The 13,436-nt window shown below is 56.0% G+C and overlaps 1 protein-coding gene across 1 annotated transcript; it reads right to left on the bottom strand.

Annotated features, from left to right (window-relative positions):
• Nucleotides 1-563: 563 nt before the first annotated feature.
• SSC4D (scavenger receptor cysteine rich family member with 4 domains) lies at nucleotides 564-12,838 on the bottom strand. Its single transcript, XM_059415931.1, has 11 exons — nucleotides 12,704-12,838; nucleotides 9,793-9,991; nucleotides 8,178-8,213; nucleotides 7,622-7,927; nucleotides 6,889-6,966; nucleotides 5,800-6,114; nucleotides 4,359-4,436; nucleotides 3,714-3,788; nucleotides 3,291-3,602; nucleotides 2,250-2,327; nucleotides 564-1,627 (listed from the first exon to the last, which is right to left on the bottom strand). Exons 2-11 carry the CDS (start codon nucleotides 9,956-9,958, stop codon nucleotides 1,311-1,313), a joined length of 1,761 nt encoding a protein of 586 aa, XP_059271914.1. The 5' UTR covers nucleotides 9,959-9,991; nucleotides 12,704-12,838; the 3' UTR covers nucleotides 564-1,310.
• Nucleotides 12,839-13,436: the final 598 nt, after the last annotated feature.

The raw sequence follows: 13,436 nt of genomic DNA, 5'->3' as shown, positions 1-13,436 counted from the left end.
TCTTCTCCCCGCTCACTCTCTCAAATAAATAAAACCTTAGGGGGGAAAAAAAAAAGCTTTATAGGATAATAAATTTGTGTTTCGCAGCCATGCAAAAGCAGAGAGCCTGCAGGCCAGACATGGAAGACAGAAGCTTGACCACGACAGTTGCTTGTTACTCACTCTGAGCCTGAGAGGGGCTCTGGCAAGATCCCCCACTTCTCTCTGCCCCTGGAGCTCTGGGTGAGCTGCCCCAGGAGCAGCCCCTGGGAATGCCCCAGTGCTGCTCTGCTCCCTTCTCCCTTCTTCTTCTTGAGTTTTGCTTCTAGTGACTCTGCCCATCTTGCAATGTGTCTTGGAGCAGACCCTTTCCTTCAGTGGAAAAATTTCTCTATATGCAAAAGGAAGGCCGAGATGGGCTTGAGATGGGCTCGGAGACCCTATGGGGCCTCCCAGGCCTTGTATCATGACTCAGCATTTCCAAGATGTGGGGGCCTGCTGAGAGCTCTCCAGGATGCTTTTGATCTACCCTCTGTTCCCAAGCCAGTTTTCTCCAGAGTCCTAACCAGTCTTTCCTGCTGCTACAAATGATGCACTTGTGCCCACAAGTTAAAAGATGGGGGTTGGGGGGGACAATGCTTTATTGACTTGGCACCTATGAACAGGTGGCTACAGTCCCCCAGGGTTCTTTGCTACTGCAAAGTGGGGGCTCTGTGGTGGGGGCAGCATAAATCAGAGATGCTGGTTCCAGCTGCTTGGAGGGGCCACTGTCCCTGCTTTGGCCCCTCCAGTCCCCTTGTCCAGCCAAGCACCATCTGAGTCTGGGCCCTCTTGGAGAAGGCCAGGGCAATGACCAGGGTTCTTCTGCAGCCCTAGACAGTCAAAGTTAAGAGCTGTGGGCCTCTCTTGCCTTCCCTCTTCTTGGAGAATCCCAATATGGGTGGGGGTAAGGGAGATACCCCATTTACAGAGAGCCCCTGAGCCTCCTGGACCAGGCTCCAGGAAGATGCTCTAACAGGAGCCCCACCAAAGAAGAGAGTTAAGTCATTCCCTTCTCCCCGCTTTATGTTTTGGCTGTGCAGAAAGTGGGAGCTCTCACTGAACCGGGCCCATGGTAGCTGATGACAGGTGAGGTCACACAGAAAGTTGATGGGTAGAGTCCGGCTCTAGGCTCCTCCAGGCAGGACCACACTGTCTGAGTGTGTTCTCTCCCAGGCAAGAGGAGGGAAGGGTAGGGTGAACTGAAGTTGTCACAGGAGGAGGGCTTCCTGGAGGAAGAGGGAGAAGCCACAGCAGGCTCCCAGAAGAGATGGTCTGCAGAACGGGCTGGGTCACAATGACCGGCACAGGACACTGGCATCCTCACTGTGGTCACAGTTATGGGCATCCCAGCGTATGTGAGAACAGAGCAGAAGAGTACTCTCATCCCCTCGGCATTTGACATTGTCTAGGAGGATAGGGCCTCGGCCTGGGCCAAAGTGGGCCTCGCCGGGAGCTGCCAGGGCCTGGCCACAGCCCAGCTGGCGGCACAGGACAGTGGCGGCCCGCAGGTCCCAGGCGTCATCGCAAACAGTGCCCCACCGTTGCCCTAGGAAGAGTTCTACACGTCCCTCACATTGGTGGGCTCCGTTGACCAGACGCAGGTGCCCTGTGGAGACAAGGATCAGAGCTTGCAGGGGCTGGCCCATGCCAGGCCATGAAGGGGTAGACAGAAGAGGCAAATGGTGGTGGTCTGAGACACAGCATTGCTCTAGGAGCTGATGGATAACGGCAGACAAATCAGATTAAAATAGGACGGGCAGCAGTCCAGACTCAGTCTCTGGACTGGAAGAGCATGCCCCAGCCTTTGTGGGGTGCTGTGCACATCCCGAGTGCTCCATGTCTGTTCTTAGTCCTCTGTTCATAATCCCAGACCCTTAGCCCCAGCGCTACTCTCTGGAGACTGTGATTGTGTCCCCTGAAGGTCATCATCTCCACTCACTCACAGGTTTAAAAGTGAATCCTGTCATTTATCTCTTCAGGAAGGAGACACATTCCCTTATTTTGGTTCCTGTCCCTAGGAATCCTGAAGATTGCTCCCTTGAACCCCCCCCCCTACCTCTTTTTGGACACCATATCCCTATTAATGAAAACAGACTAGCACAGAACAAAGATTCTCAAACCTGGTACAAATCTGTTGAGCTGTGTAACCTCAGGCTATGCTCTCCCTGGATTCTGGTCCTTCCTATCCTGATGCCTCTACTTCCATCTTTAGGGCTGTGAGCACCTACCGTCCCTTGGCCGAGGAGTGGGTACCCGGGTGGTCTCAGAACTATCCTGCTGGACTTGCAGTCCTAGCTCCTCTGGGCCTGGCTCGGCGAGGACAAAGAAAAAGAAAGAGGTGGCTGTCACCTTAAGGAACACGTTCCTTGAGGCCAGGTTACCTCCAGGCCTCCCAAGGGAAGCCTGATTTAGGGGTAGAGAAAAGACCTGAAGGACAACTGCTTTCTGCCACTTGGATCAGAAATGGGGTTTGCTGGGTCGCCTGGGAGGCTCAGTCGGACTCTCGGTTTCCACTGGGGTCAGGATCTCAGGGTCGTGGTGGGTTTCCCCACTCTCTCTCCCCTCTGCCCGTTCCCCCCTGCTCCTGCTCTCTCTCTCTCTCAAATCAATAAATGAGGATTGTTTTTCTTTTACCCTGGGACCCAAAGCAGAAGCCTTTGAAGCTACCCCTTTGCGGCCAAAGCTATTAGGCCCAGGGCACCAAAGGAGGGTGAAGTTATCAATTTCCACCCCAATCAATGAACAGAAGCATTTAAAAACAGGTCAGACTCTACAAACACCCCTTTCCACTGATTCCTCCCGAAGGTCAGACGTTTGCTCCCAGAAGGCGGATGAACTCTCTCTGCTTACTAGGGCTTTGTGGGTCCTTGACTCAGCAGAGCCAAAGCACCGCGGCCTCTCCCTTAACACAGATTTCCAGACTTTGTCCGGGGCTTTCCGCCTCTCACCTCCCGCCCGCCCCTCCCTGCCGCAGAGCGCACGCCCTCACCAAGCCCCACCCCACTCCCACTGCAGAGGGCGCTCCCTTCCCGGCCCCGCCCGCGCCGCGCAGCCGCAGAGCGCGTCGATGGTCGGGCTCCGCCTCCCTCTGCGCAGTGCGCGCGTCCTCTCCGGTCCCGCTCACGCCGCCGTGCCGCAGAGAGCCCCCACGCCTGACCCCGCCCATCCTCTACAGCCCGCCTCCTCGCGCCGGCGCTGCAGTACGCGCCTGCGCGCGGCCCCGCCCGCGCCGAAGTACGTGCCTCTGCTCGGTCTCGCGGCGGCCTTACCTGAGCAGAGCGCCCCGGCGTCTTCGTGGTGGCCGCAGTTGTGCTGACCCCAGCCCAGGTGAAAGCAGTCGCTCAGGCGGGCCTCCGTTCCGGCGCAGCCCACGTTGTCCAGCAGCACCGGGCCGCGCCCGTAGCCGAAGTGGCCGAGGCCGGTGGCGCCCAACGCAGGCCCGCAGCCCGCCTCGCGGCAGGCCACGCGCGCATCCGCGAAGTCCCAGTCATCGTCGCACACGGTGCCCCAGCCCCCGGCGTACATCACCTCCACGCGGCCGCGGCACGGGCCTGGGCCGCCCACCAGCCGCAGCCGCCCGCCTGCGGGGCGCAGAGGCCCGCGGCCATAGGGGCTGGGCTGCGACCTCTGGCTTCCAGAGCCCCAGCCCCACCCTCGCCCTCCCTCCCCAGAACCCTGGCTCTGCCACTTACTTTTCTTCCCCGCGGCCCAGGTAGCGGTGGTGAACAGTGCCATCTCCCTGGAAGGCAGGGCACCAACTCCTGTAGCTGCAGAGACAGGGTATCTAGAGCACTTGAAGGGGACAAAGAGGCCTTCTGGCCTGCAGCCGGGCACAGGGACGCCTACGAGATCCCCCAGCTGTACCACACCTGCACCCCACACAGCTTCAATCCTAGTGTCGCCATGTCGGTCACCTGTGGTGCTTGGGAAGCTTAACTGGAATGAACCGAGTCCTATTTCCAGGCATTATCCTAATTTCGATCCTAATGATAGTTCCAGACCAAATTCCAAATATACAGGCAGCCTTCGTTCAACCTTCAGCTCAACCCTCTCAAGGCCACTCCATTGCCAACCTCAGCACCCACCCAAACGTTACCTCAGAGCTTCAAAGCATTCCCTTACTGTCTCCTCCCGCCTTGCTGAACTTTCCAGAGCTCTGGATTTCATCCTGGCTTCATCTGTTCCTCGTTCTCTCACCCACCTCTTCACCATCTGGCCAAAAGACCTGGTTGGCGCGCCAGGGCCCCCTTCCAGTAGATCCAGAACAGCCTTTCTAATTCCCAGCCCTGCCTACCTTGCCCCTACACCATTCCAGCCTGGAAGGCTGGGCTCCTTACCTTCTGGCTCCGTGTGCCAGGCCCAGTCCTCTCTTGTGGCCAAGGGTGGTAGTGCTGTAAGAGTCGGGGGGCCCAGCACTAGAGCAGGAGAGAAGGGAGCAGGGTCAGAGGCCAAGGTTCCTGGTCAGCCTTGGGCTGTCAGGGGAGAATGGGAGGGTGTCCCTGGAGAAGACAAAAGATTTTACTTCCAGTAAAAAGCCCACTGGTGCTCAACCCCCCCCCCCCCCCCCACGGGGTCCAAGGAGGTCTGCCCTGCTTGACCATGTATGTAATTTACTTGGGGTGCACTGTTGTACATTCCACAGTTTATAAGGGGTTGCAAAACAAGGTTCACTCCCATTTAAAGACAAAATAGGACTAGAAAGAGCAAGGGTCATGCTGCAGACTGGGCAGCAAAGTTAGCTGTGGCTTTGCCCGGGTTCGGTATGGGAACATGGGTCAGGCTTTGCCTCAAGGGGCTGACGCTCTCCCATCTGTAAACCAGGAATGAGGGCCCCTGGTTTGCTATGAGACATGGACAAACAATTTGTATCTTGTAGACTAGAGTCCAGCTGTGAAGTGCCATTACTGGTCCTGTTCTTCTTTTTCTTTTTTTAAGATTTTATTTACTTATTTATTTGACAGAGAGAGATCACAAGTAGGCAGAGAGGCAGACAGAGAGAGAGGAGGAAGCAGGCTCCCCTATGAGCAGAGAGCCCGATGCGGGGCTCAATCCCAGGACCCTGGGATCATGACCTGAGCCGAAGGCAGAGGCTTAACACGCTGAGCCACTCAGGCGCCCCTGGTCCTATTATTCTTTTATTTTTTATTTTTTAATTATTTATTTATTTGACAGACAGATCACAAGTAAGCAGAGAGGCAGGCAGAGAGAAAGGAGGAAGCAGGCTCCCCTATGAGCAGAGAGCCCGATGTGGGACTCGATCCCAGGACCCTGTGATCATGACCTGAGGCGAAGGCAGAGGCTTTAACCCACTGAGCCACCCAGGTGCCCCCGGTCCTATTATTCTTATTTGCTCAGAAAAACTATTAAAATGGGAGAAGGACCAGGTGGGTGAAAATACTATTATAAGAGCATCCAGAATCTGGATTCATCGCTGGATTACAGTGAGAGAATTCAGGAGTACCTCTGGTGCAATTCTAGAGTAATATTACTTTACTCTTTAGTATTCCATGAAGAGTACCTAGAAATTGCTAGAAAATTCCGAGGGCATTCTTGGGGTGCTGCTAGATAATATTGCTGGCACAATACTATGAAACCTAGCACAAAGACATACAGAGGCACTACTAGAGCAGTACTGAGACGGACATTAAAAGTAATTGCGGGGTCTTCCTGGAAAGCACCGGGGAGCATTGAGGAACCTCCACCCCAGCCTTCCCCCGGCCCGCCCTGTCCCCGCCCCCGAGCCCCCCCCCGGGCCCCCCCCCCCCCCCCAGCCCGCACCTGCGCAGAGCGCGCCGGCGTCCTCGTGGTGGCCGCAGTTATGCACACCCCAACCCAGGCTTAGGCAGGCTGCCAGGCGGGGCTCCCCGCCTTCGCAGTGTACGTTGTCCAGCAGGATGTGTCCCGTGCCGTAGCCGAAGAAGGCGTTGGTGGTGGCGGCCAGGGCGGCCCCACAGCCCAGCTGGCGGCAGACCACGGCAGCATCCGGCAGCCCCCAGTCGTCGTCGCACACAGTGCCCCACAGGCCGCCGTGCAGGATCTCCACCCTGCCCTGGCACGGGCCCGTGCCCCCCACCAGGCGCACGCTGCCCTCACCTGGTGGGGGGGTGGCGACAGGGCGCAGCTCCCACAGGGCTCTGCCTCCCTTACCAACAGTGCACCTGACCCGACGCACCCACAGTGCCTCAGGCCCCGCACGTACCCACAGTGCATGGTGCCCCAGGACCTAAAACCAAGGAGGAGCTGTTCACCCAGTTACCCCAGGGCACTGCCTCCTCACAGTCCCAGATCAGGGGAGGTTTGTGGGATCAGGACAGACTGGCTTCGCGTGTGTGTCATTTTCTGCCTAAAAACCTACCTTCCTACCCCTGGTCCACGCGCTCCTAAGCAATCCTAACCCTATAGGATATGCTGTTTCCTCACTTCCTACTTCAGTGAAAACCGCCTCACCTTTCCAGGTGCATTGCCAACAACTCTTCCTCTAGGAAGCCCTCCTTGATCCCCAATAGATGAGACCCACTTCCTCCTCTGGACTTCTTGCCTGTTTATCTGTCCATCCTTTAGGGCACTTTCGATTTTCTTGCTCTACATCATTACCCACATTTCTGTACATATCGGACTTTCCCATCGCATTAAGCTCGGTATTCTGCTCTTTCACTAAACTTGTGCTATTTTTACTCATCCCACGGGAATGGATTCCTCTCTCCCTCTTCAGCCTGTGAGCAGCCTGGGGGGCTGCGAGGGGCTGGATGGGGAGGGAATGACTCAGCTCACCCAGTGGTTCTCCCTCTCTTCCCACCGTCAAGGGTAGATATGGGAGACTTCCATTGGGGTTCTTAAGGCCCAGGCGATCCCCCGTGTTGCCCTTACCTTTCCCGTGCTGGGGAGTTGTAGAGGGCACCCGACTCGTGAACACTTTCCTTATTGGGGGCTGCGTGGGCAAGAATTCTGGGAAGGAAGCAGGGTGGGAGGGGGGAGGACACATGCATCTTCATCCTCACACCCACGGTTGTCTGAGCAGCAGGACACGGACCCCTAAGGTACCTGCCATAGGGCCTCTGGCCACACAAAAGGTCAAAGCCAGGAACCCTGGGGTATGAGAGGAGAAGGGGCCCCCTGAGTCCAGAAAGCCGTGGCTTCAGATGACTTCTTAGAGCAACATCCCATGACTTGAGAACATACTGGAAATGCAAATTTCCAGGCCCCACCCCAGACCTACAGAATCAGGAAACCCACGCTCTGTGTTTTAATGAGCCCACCAGGTGATTTTCTTGGAAAACTAGAACCCTTACTCTCAAGGTCAATGCCTCTCAGAGATTTCTGCTGCAGCTTCACACCAGATGGACCTCACTGCCAGTACTGACCCCACTTGTTTGATTTAAAAAATGGGAAGAGGCCTCTGCTGGAACCATCAAAGCCCTACGCAGACACAAGAACGCTGGTTCTCCTTCAGCCAAGAACACACCACGAAGCGGAACTGAGACACTGACAACCAGGACTAGCCAAGGCCCCCCCCTGGCATGGCCTCCCGCGTGGGAGTCCCTTCATTCATCTAGCCTGCAGCTCTGCTGCCTGCCCTCGCTGGCCACAGGTCTCCGCTTACCATCACATAGGACAGCCACGTCTTCGTAGTGGAAGCAATTGTGGACGCCCCAGCCTCGGCTGCGGCACTGGCTCAACGCGGCTTCCTGCCCGCCACACTCCACGTTGTCCAGCAGGATGGGGCCTCGGCCTTGGCCGAAGGCCAGGGGCCGCGGCACGGGCAGCGCCAGGCCGCAGCCCAGCTGTCGACACACCACGTTGGCATCCACCACATCCCAGTCATCGTCACAGACGCTGCCCCAGGAGCCGCCGTGCAAGACCTCCAGGCGCCCCCGGCAGCGGCTGGGGCCCCCCACCAGCCTCAGCTCTGTGGAGAGGGTTGAGCTGGCACCAGAGGGATCACAGGGCCTGAAGGGCAGGACGCCCACCTTGCTGTGAAGCCTGGAGGATCAGTCCCTTTGGGGCCTCATTTCTCCCTCTCGGTCCAATGGGGAGACCAGTGCAATCCATTTGGGGGCCTCTAGAGTTACCGTGGGCTGGTTAGTCATCACTCCCCGAGGATCTGTTTTAGCCTCTGAGTACGTGGGGGCAGGGCACGGAGGGGCAGAGACACCTACCTGGAAAGGGCAGTGGGGCGGGCTGGAGGGCACCGGCTGAAACAGAACGACGTGGAGCATTGGCCCCTCTACACCCTCCCTGGGCCTCTTGGCCCTGGGGACACAGCCTCCCCCCCAACCCCCCTAGCGCCATCTTTCCCACCCCCCCCTTCACTTCCCCTGCCTTCTCCAAGCTTCTCCTGTCTCTCCCCGCGACTGCCCCAGTGGGCCCCCTTGCTTCGCCCATCTCCCATCACCCCAGAGAGATCTGCCTGAAACAGGGGTCTTTTTATCCCCCTCCACTGCAAGACTCCACATTTCCCGCAGGAGTCCCCGACCCTGAGCTTTCTCTGCAAAACCTTCTAGTACCTTCTGACCAGCTTCCCCTGACTTTTTTTTTAAATTATATTTTAAAATGAAATTTAATTGTTTAAATAAATTTTTAAAGTAATCTTGACCCAAAGTGGGGCTGGAACTCACAACCCCGAGATCAAGAGTCACACGCTGTACCTGCTGAGCCAACCAGGCCCCCAGCATCCCTCCACCTCCGGCTTCTTTATATCCCATCTGTCTTGTCTCTGGGTCTTTGACCCTGCAGTGTCCTCTGCTTGAACAGTTCGGCTCATTACAGCCCTGCAGCTCCTTCCAGATACAGCTCGGAACCCCCTCCTCCGGGAAGCCTTCCTGGAGCCCTCAGCTAGAAGTGCTGTCGGTTTCCTCCGAATCCCCGGTCACCAGCTACATGCCCCTTTCTGGGCCTTCTGCCTGGTGATGTGGCTGTGCCCAACTCATCTAGGTGTTTCCCAGCCTCACCCCTTTGACCCCGCCCCAAGCCACGGTCACGAGCTCTGCCTTAAGTGCTTTTGGGATTCATTAGGATATCCCCCAAAACATTTACCATACAAGACCTTCTGCTTGAGCCCTCCTATCTGTATACACCAAGCACTGTGCTCATTTTATGTACCCAGCTCACTAAACCACTAAGACGACGTATGAGGTGGTGGATAGGGTTGTGCACACGGCGAAGGTCAGGTTTCATGAGTTTAGGCAACTCGCTCAAGGCCATACAGCGAACAGGGAGTAGAGCTGGGATTCCAACCCAGACAGCCACACTCTTCTCCACCACACATGGCCTGAGAGGCGGGGAGGTAAACAGGGAAACTGGCCTGGCATGGGAAATGGGAAATCCTTAACAGCTCCTCGCTTGCATGCAGGGTATTATAGGTCCCAGACACATTCGTGTACATTACTTCGTAGAATCCTTACAACAGTGCTCCGAGGTGTGCACTACTGTACCCATTTTACAGATGAAGAAACTGAGACTGAGTTTCTTCTTTTCTCAAGTTAGGATCATCCCTGCCTTTCGAATAGCCGCTGCTGAGCCCACTCCTGTCCCTCCTTCCCTATTTCCAATGTCCCCTACCTGCCCAGACTCTGTGTAGGCTGAGCCCTCACCTCCAGCACTGAGCCCTCCATTTCCCCAATGCAGACCCTTAACTCGACCCTGAACAAGTGTTAGTTGGAAAGGACTTCGGAAACTACCTCACTGACAAATCACGTCCCACGATAATTGTACAGCTGGGAAAACCTGAGAGCCGGAAAGGGGACAGGTCAGGAGTTAGGGGAGGGCACTCACCCAGGGGCAAGAGGAGGAAGAAGGACAGGGCTGGGGGGAGGGGTAACGGGGCGTTGCTCCTGTCTCCTGGCCTCCAACCCCTGCTCCTCTCTGTCCGCTGGGGATCAATTCGCATCTCTGCTTCCCGGAGCATCCAGCCAGGGCCCGGCCTTTCGGAGGGTCCCATCAAGGGGCGGTGGAGAAGTCACAGCTGGAACATCTGGAATTCAAGATCCCCAGTCACTTCCCGCTGGAAGGGGCCCAGCGAGAGCTTTAGGGGGATGTGACATTTCTGCTTGCATCTGGCATTCTGAGTGGTGACAGGAGCAGGGGCCACGGCGGGGACCCCTGGAAAGGACAGGACGGAGCACAGGACTCTAGCGAGCAGGTAGGTCTGGTGTGAGAGCAAGTGGTAAGAGGCAAAGTTAGAGGGTTGCCTGGTCCGAGGCCAACGCGGGCCTGGAGGTCTTGCAGAGGGCTCAGCGCATCCCAAAGCCCGGTGTTGGTGCCACGGGTGGTAATCCACATACTTTTAGTGGCCGATGTTTACTCTTTTCTTTTCCTTTTCTTCTTTTCTTTCTTTCTTTCAACAGTGCTATTTATGCCCAAGGCTTCTGGTTTTCCATTTACTTGGAGCAATATAAAGTTTCTCTTTAGAGTTAATTTAAAGGGACGCTTGGCTCGGTTGGTTAAGAGCCTGCCTTCAGCTCAGGTCATGATCCCAGGGTCCTGGGTTCAAGCCCTGCCTTGGGCTCCCTGCTCAGCGGGGAGCCTGCTTCTCCCCCCACACTCCCCCCTGCATGTGCACTCTCTCTGTCTGTCTCTCTCTGACAAATAGATAAATAAATAAAATCTTTGAAATATATATATATGTGTAAATAATAAAGTTAATTTAAGTAAGAAGAAATGAGTCAAATTAAGGGGGGGTGGTGCGGAAATCAAGGAAACATGGTTTCCCTTAACTCTCAAATATGCCAAAATGGGGAAGGGGTAGGAGACTAGATGCCACGTGGGATGTTCTATCCCTCTGGAGGAGGAAGCCCTTAAAGACGCTTGTTTAAGTTTTGGGTTAAGGGGGCACCTGGGTGGCTCAGCAGGTTAAAGCCTCTGCCTTTTGGCTCAGGTCATGATCTTAAGATCGTGGGATCGAGCCCCGCATCAGGCTCTCTGCTCAGCAGGGAGCCTGCTTCCTCCCCTCTCTCTGCCTGCCTCTCTGCCTGCTTGTGATCTCTGTCAAATAAATAAATTTTTTAAAAAATCTTTAAAAAAAAAAGTTTTGGATTGCGGAGGGGCTCCTGGCTGGCTCAGTTGGAAGAGCACGTGACTTGTGATCTCAGGGTCATGAGTTTGAGCCCCATGTTGGGTGTAGCGATGACTTAAAAATAAGTAAATAAATTTGTGGGGGGGCGTCTGGGCAGTTCATTCGGTTAAGCCTCTGACTGTTGATTTTTTTTTTTTTAAGATTTTATTTATTTATTTGACAGAGAGAGATCACAAATAGGCAGTAGGCAGAGAGGCAGGCAGAGAGAGGGGGGGAAGCAGGCTTCCTGCTGAGCAGAGAGCCCGATGCAGGGCTCGAATCCCAGGACCCTGGGATCATGACCTGAGCTGAAGGCAGATGCTCAACCCACTGAGCCACCCAGGCGCCCCTGACTGTTGATTTCAGCTCAGGTCCTGGTCTCAGGGTCATGGGATCGAGTCCCACGTCAGGCTCTGTGCTCAGCGCAGTCTCCTCATCCCTCTCCCCATCCCCTCTCAAGACAATGAGTGGACAAAACCTCAAATAAATAAATAAACTTTGGATCGAGGTATACAAGTCCCAACGTGCATAAATTGGACGTGTAGTGCTCAGCGAACATTTGCCCCACGTAAGCAGCGTCCCGGCGAGACCCCATGACCCCCTTCCTGGCAGACCTTCCGCGGGAGTCTGATACAGTGCCTGGGCAGCCGTGGGATGGCTTGGGCGGGGGAGATGGGAGTCTGGTTTAATGGACGGGTCTGGGATGTACCGAGAGGGAGATACCTCCCAGCAGGAGAGCGCCCCCCGTCTCCCCCTGGCTTGGCCTCCGTCCTGGCGTACAAACAGTCTGGTTGGGGAAGGACTGAAAACCTATCTGCATGTGGGCATGGGGTTTTCAACGCTCCATTCATGGGGCCCAGGACAGCCCCCAGTGGAATAATCAGCTTTTGTCCTCCCTCTGCCTGACCTGGGAACAGCTGGGAGATGGGGACTGGAGGACTGGACGGGGGGGGGGGGCAGCCATGGGCCAATCTTTGCTGAGGGGCTCCATGGTGATCAGGGCCTGGCCCTGCCTCACCTCCGGGACCCCGGGTGGAAGTGAGGCTTACCTGTTCCCTGCCCTCCGTGAACTGTGACTCTCTGAAGCTCTCACACTCCCTCCTCTCCCTTTATTAGTGCACCTTTTACCTTTATAGCTTCGGGGCAGGGCGGTGGGGGGAGGCAGGCAGCATAACTCGGGATGCGCATCTCTACTAGCTGCATGCCCTCACTGTCCTCATCTGTGAAATGGGCTTAGGAATACACTTTGCTCCAACCATTGTTGCTGGGTTAAAGGAGCTGAAGTTTATAAAAGGTTTAGCCCAGTGCCCGGTCCGCCCTACGCTTGGTACCTGCTTTACTGTTACTACTCTCTGTGGACCTTCGAGGGCAGAGGCAAGATCTTATCCAACTGCAGCATCTGGCACAGGGTGGGTACTCGAGAAATGTTTGTTGAATGACTGAGTGCGGTTTAGGGCTGCAGAATCATAGAATGAAGCTGTCCGAAGGGGCCCGGGAGATCATCAAGAGTAATTCCACGTCTGACCAGTAGAAAACATGCCATTCCCTCTCTCTCTCTCTCTCTCACACACGCACACACACACACACACACACACACACACACACACACCAGCAAAAGTGAAGTATTCGTACCTGGGGGAATGTTCTAGGCTCTTTCTGTCCCCTCTTCCACAGTCTTTCCAAGGTCAAATTTCCAATCACTTTTTCTGCCCCCAGGAGTTTAGGAGGGGGAAGGATCCCCCAAAAGCAAATCAACACAGACCTTTCTTCTTCTTTTCTTTCCAGAGCTGGAAGATGAGCAGAGGCAAAGTCCCCGTCCATGGAGCTGGCCGGTGGCCCCAGCCTGTCCCCACCCGACCTCGGGGGCAGAGGGAGGCAAAGGGAGAGTGGAGGTGACCCGCACGGTCTGAAGCAGCCCCAGGGAAGGGGCACCCAGGCAGAGGAGGAGCTCTGGGGTGTGTGTGGGGGGGCAGGCGTGGACTCTCAGGGCCAGGCAGCCCCTCCTTGCCCTTCCTCCTACCCCAGGGCTCGGGTTTCAGAAAGGCAGCTCAGCCAAGCATCCCTGAGCTCCTGCAACAGGCCTGATCCAGCCCTGATTCCGGCTGCCCCAGGGAGTCCCCTCCATCGAGCCCTGACCCACGTCCCGCGGTGGGGTTGGAAACATGACCACAGAGTGCGTGCGGTGGGCTCTCCAGGCAGGTAGGGCCTCTGATCCTGCTGCTCGTTTTGCCTTCCTGTCATTCCCCTTGACTTCTGCTGCCTTTTGAGCTTTGGGGCTTTTCTAGTTATTGGTGACGGGGAGCAGGCATGTGGCTTCTATAGCTTGAGGCTTCCGTAATGCTTTGCTGGAACTGTGCACCTTCCC

This window comes from Mustela nigripes, chromosome 11 (assembly GCF_022355385.1).
Source record: "Mustela nigripes isolate SB6536 chromosome 11, MUSNIG.SB6536, whole genome shotgun sequence".
In the NCBI taxonomy this organism is placed as follows: domain Eukaryota; kingdom Metazoa; phylum Chordata; class Mammalia; order Carnivora; family Mustelidae; genus Mustela; species Mustela nigripes.
Note: the sequence above shows the minus strand (reverse complement) of the source record. Positions and strands in the feature narration are given on the sequence as shown.

Excerpts from the sequence above, each read along its gene's own strand:
- SSC4D (XM_059415931.1), bottom strand. The coding sequence starts at position 9,958 with ATGGGACCCTCCGAAAGGCCGGGCCCTGGCTGGATGCTCCGGGAAGCA. Across the intron at positions 3,603-3,713 it reads CTGGGCCGCGGGGAAGAAAA|GCGGGCGGCTGCGGCTGGTG; the intron begins GTAAGTGGCAGA and ends TGCGCCCCGCAG. Across the intron at positions 2,328-3,290 it reads CGCCGGGGCGCTCTGCTCAG|GCCCAGAGGAGCTAGGACTG; the intron begins GTAAGGCCGCCG and ends TCGCCGAGCCAG.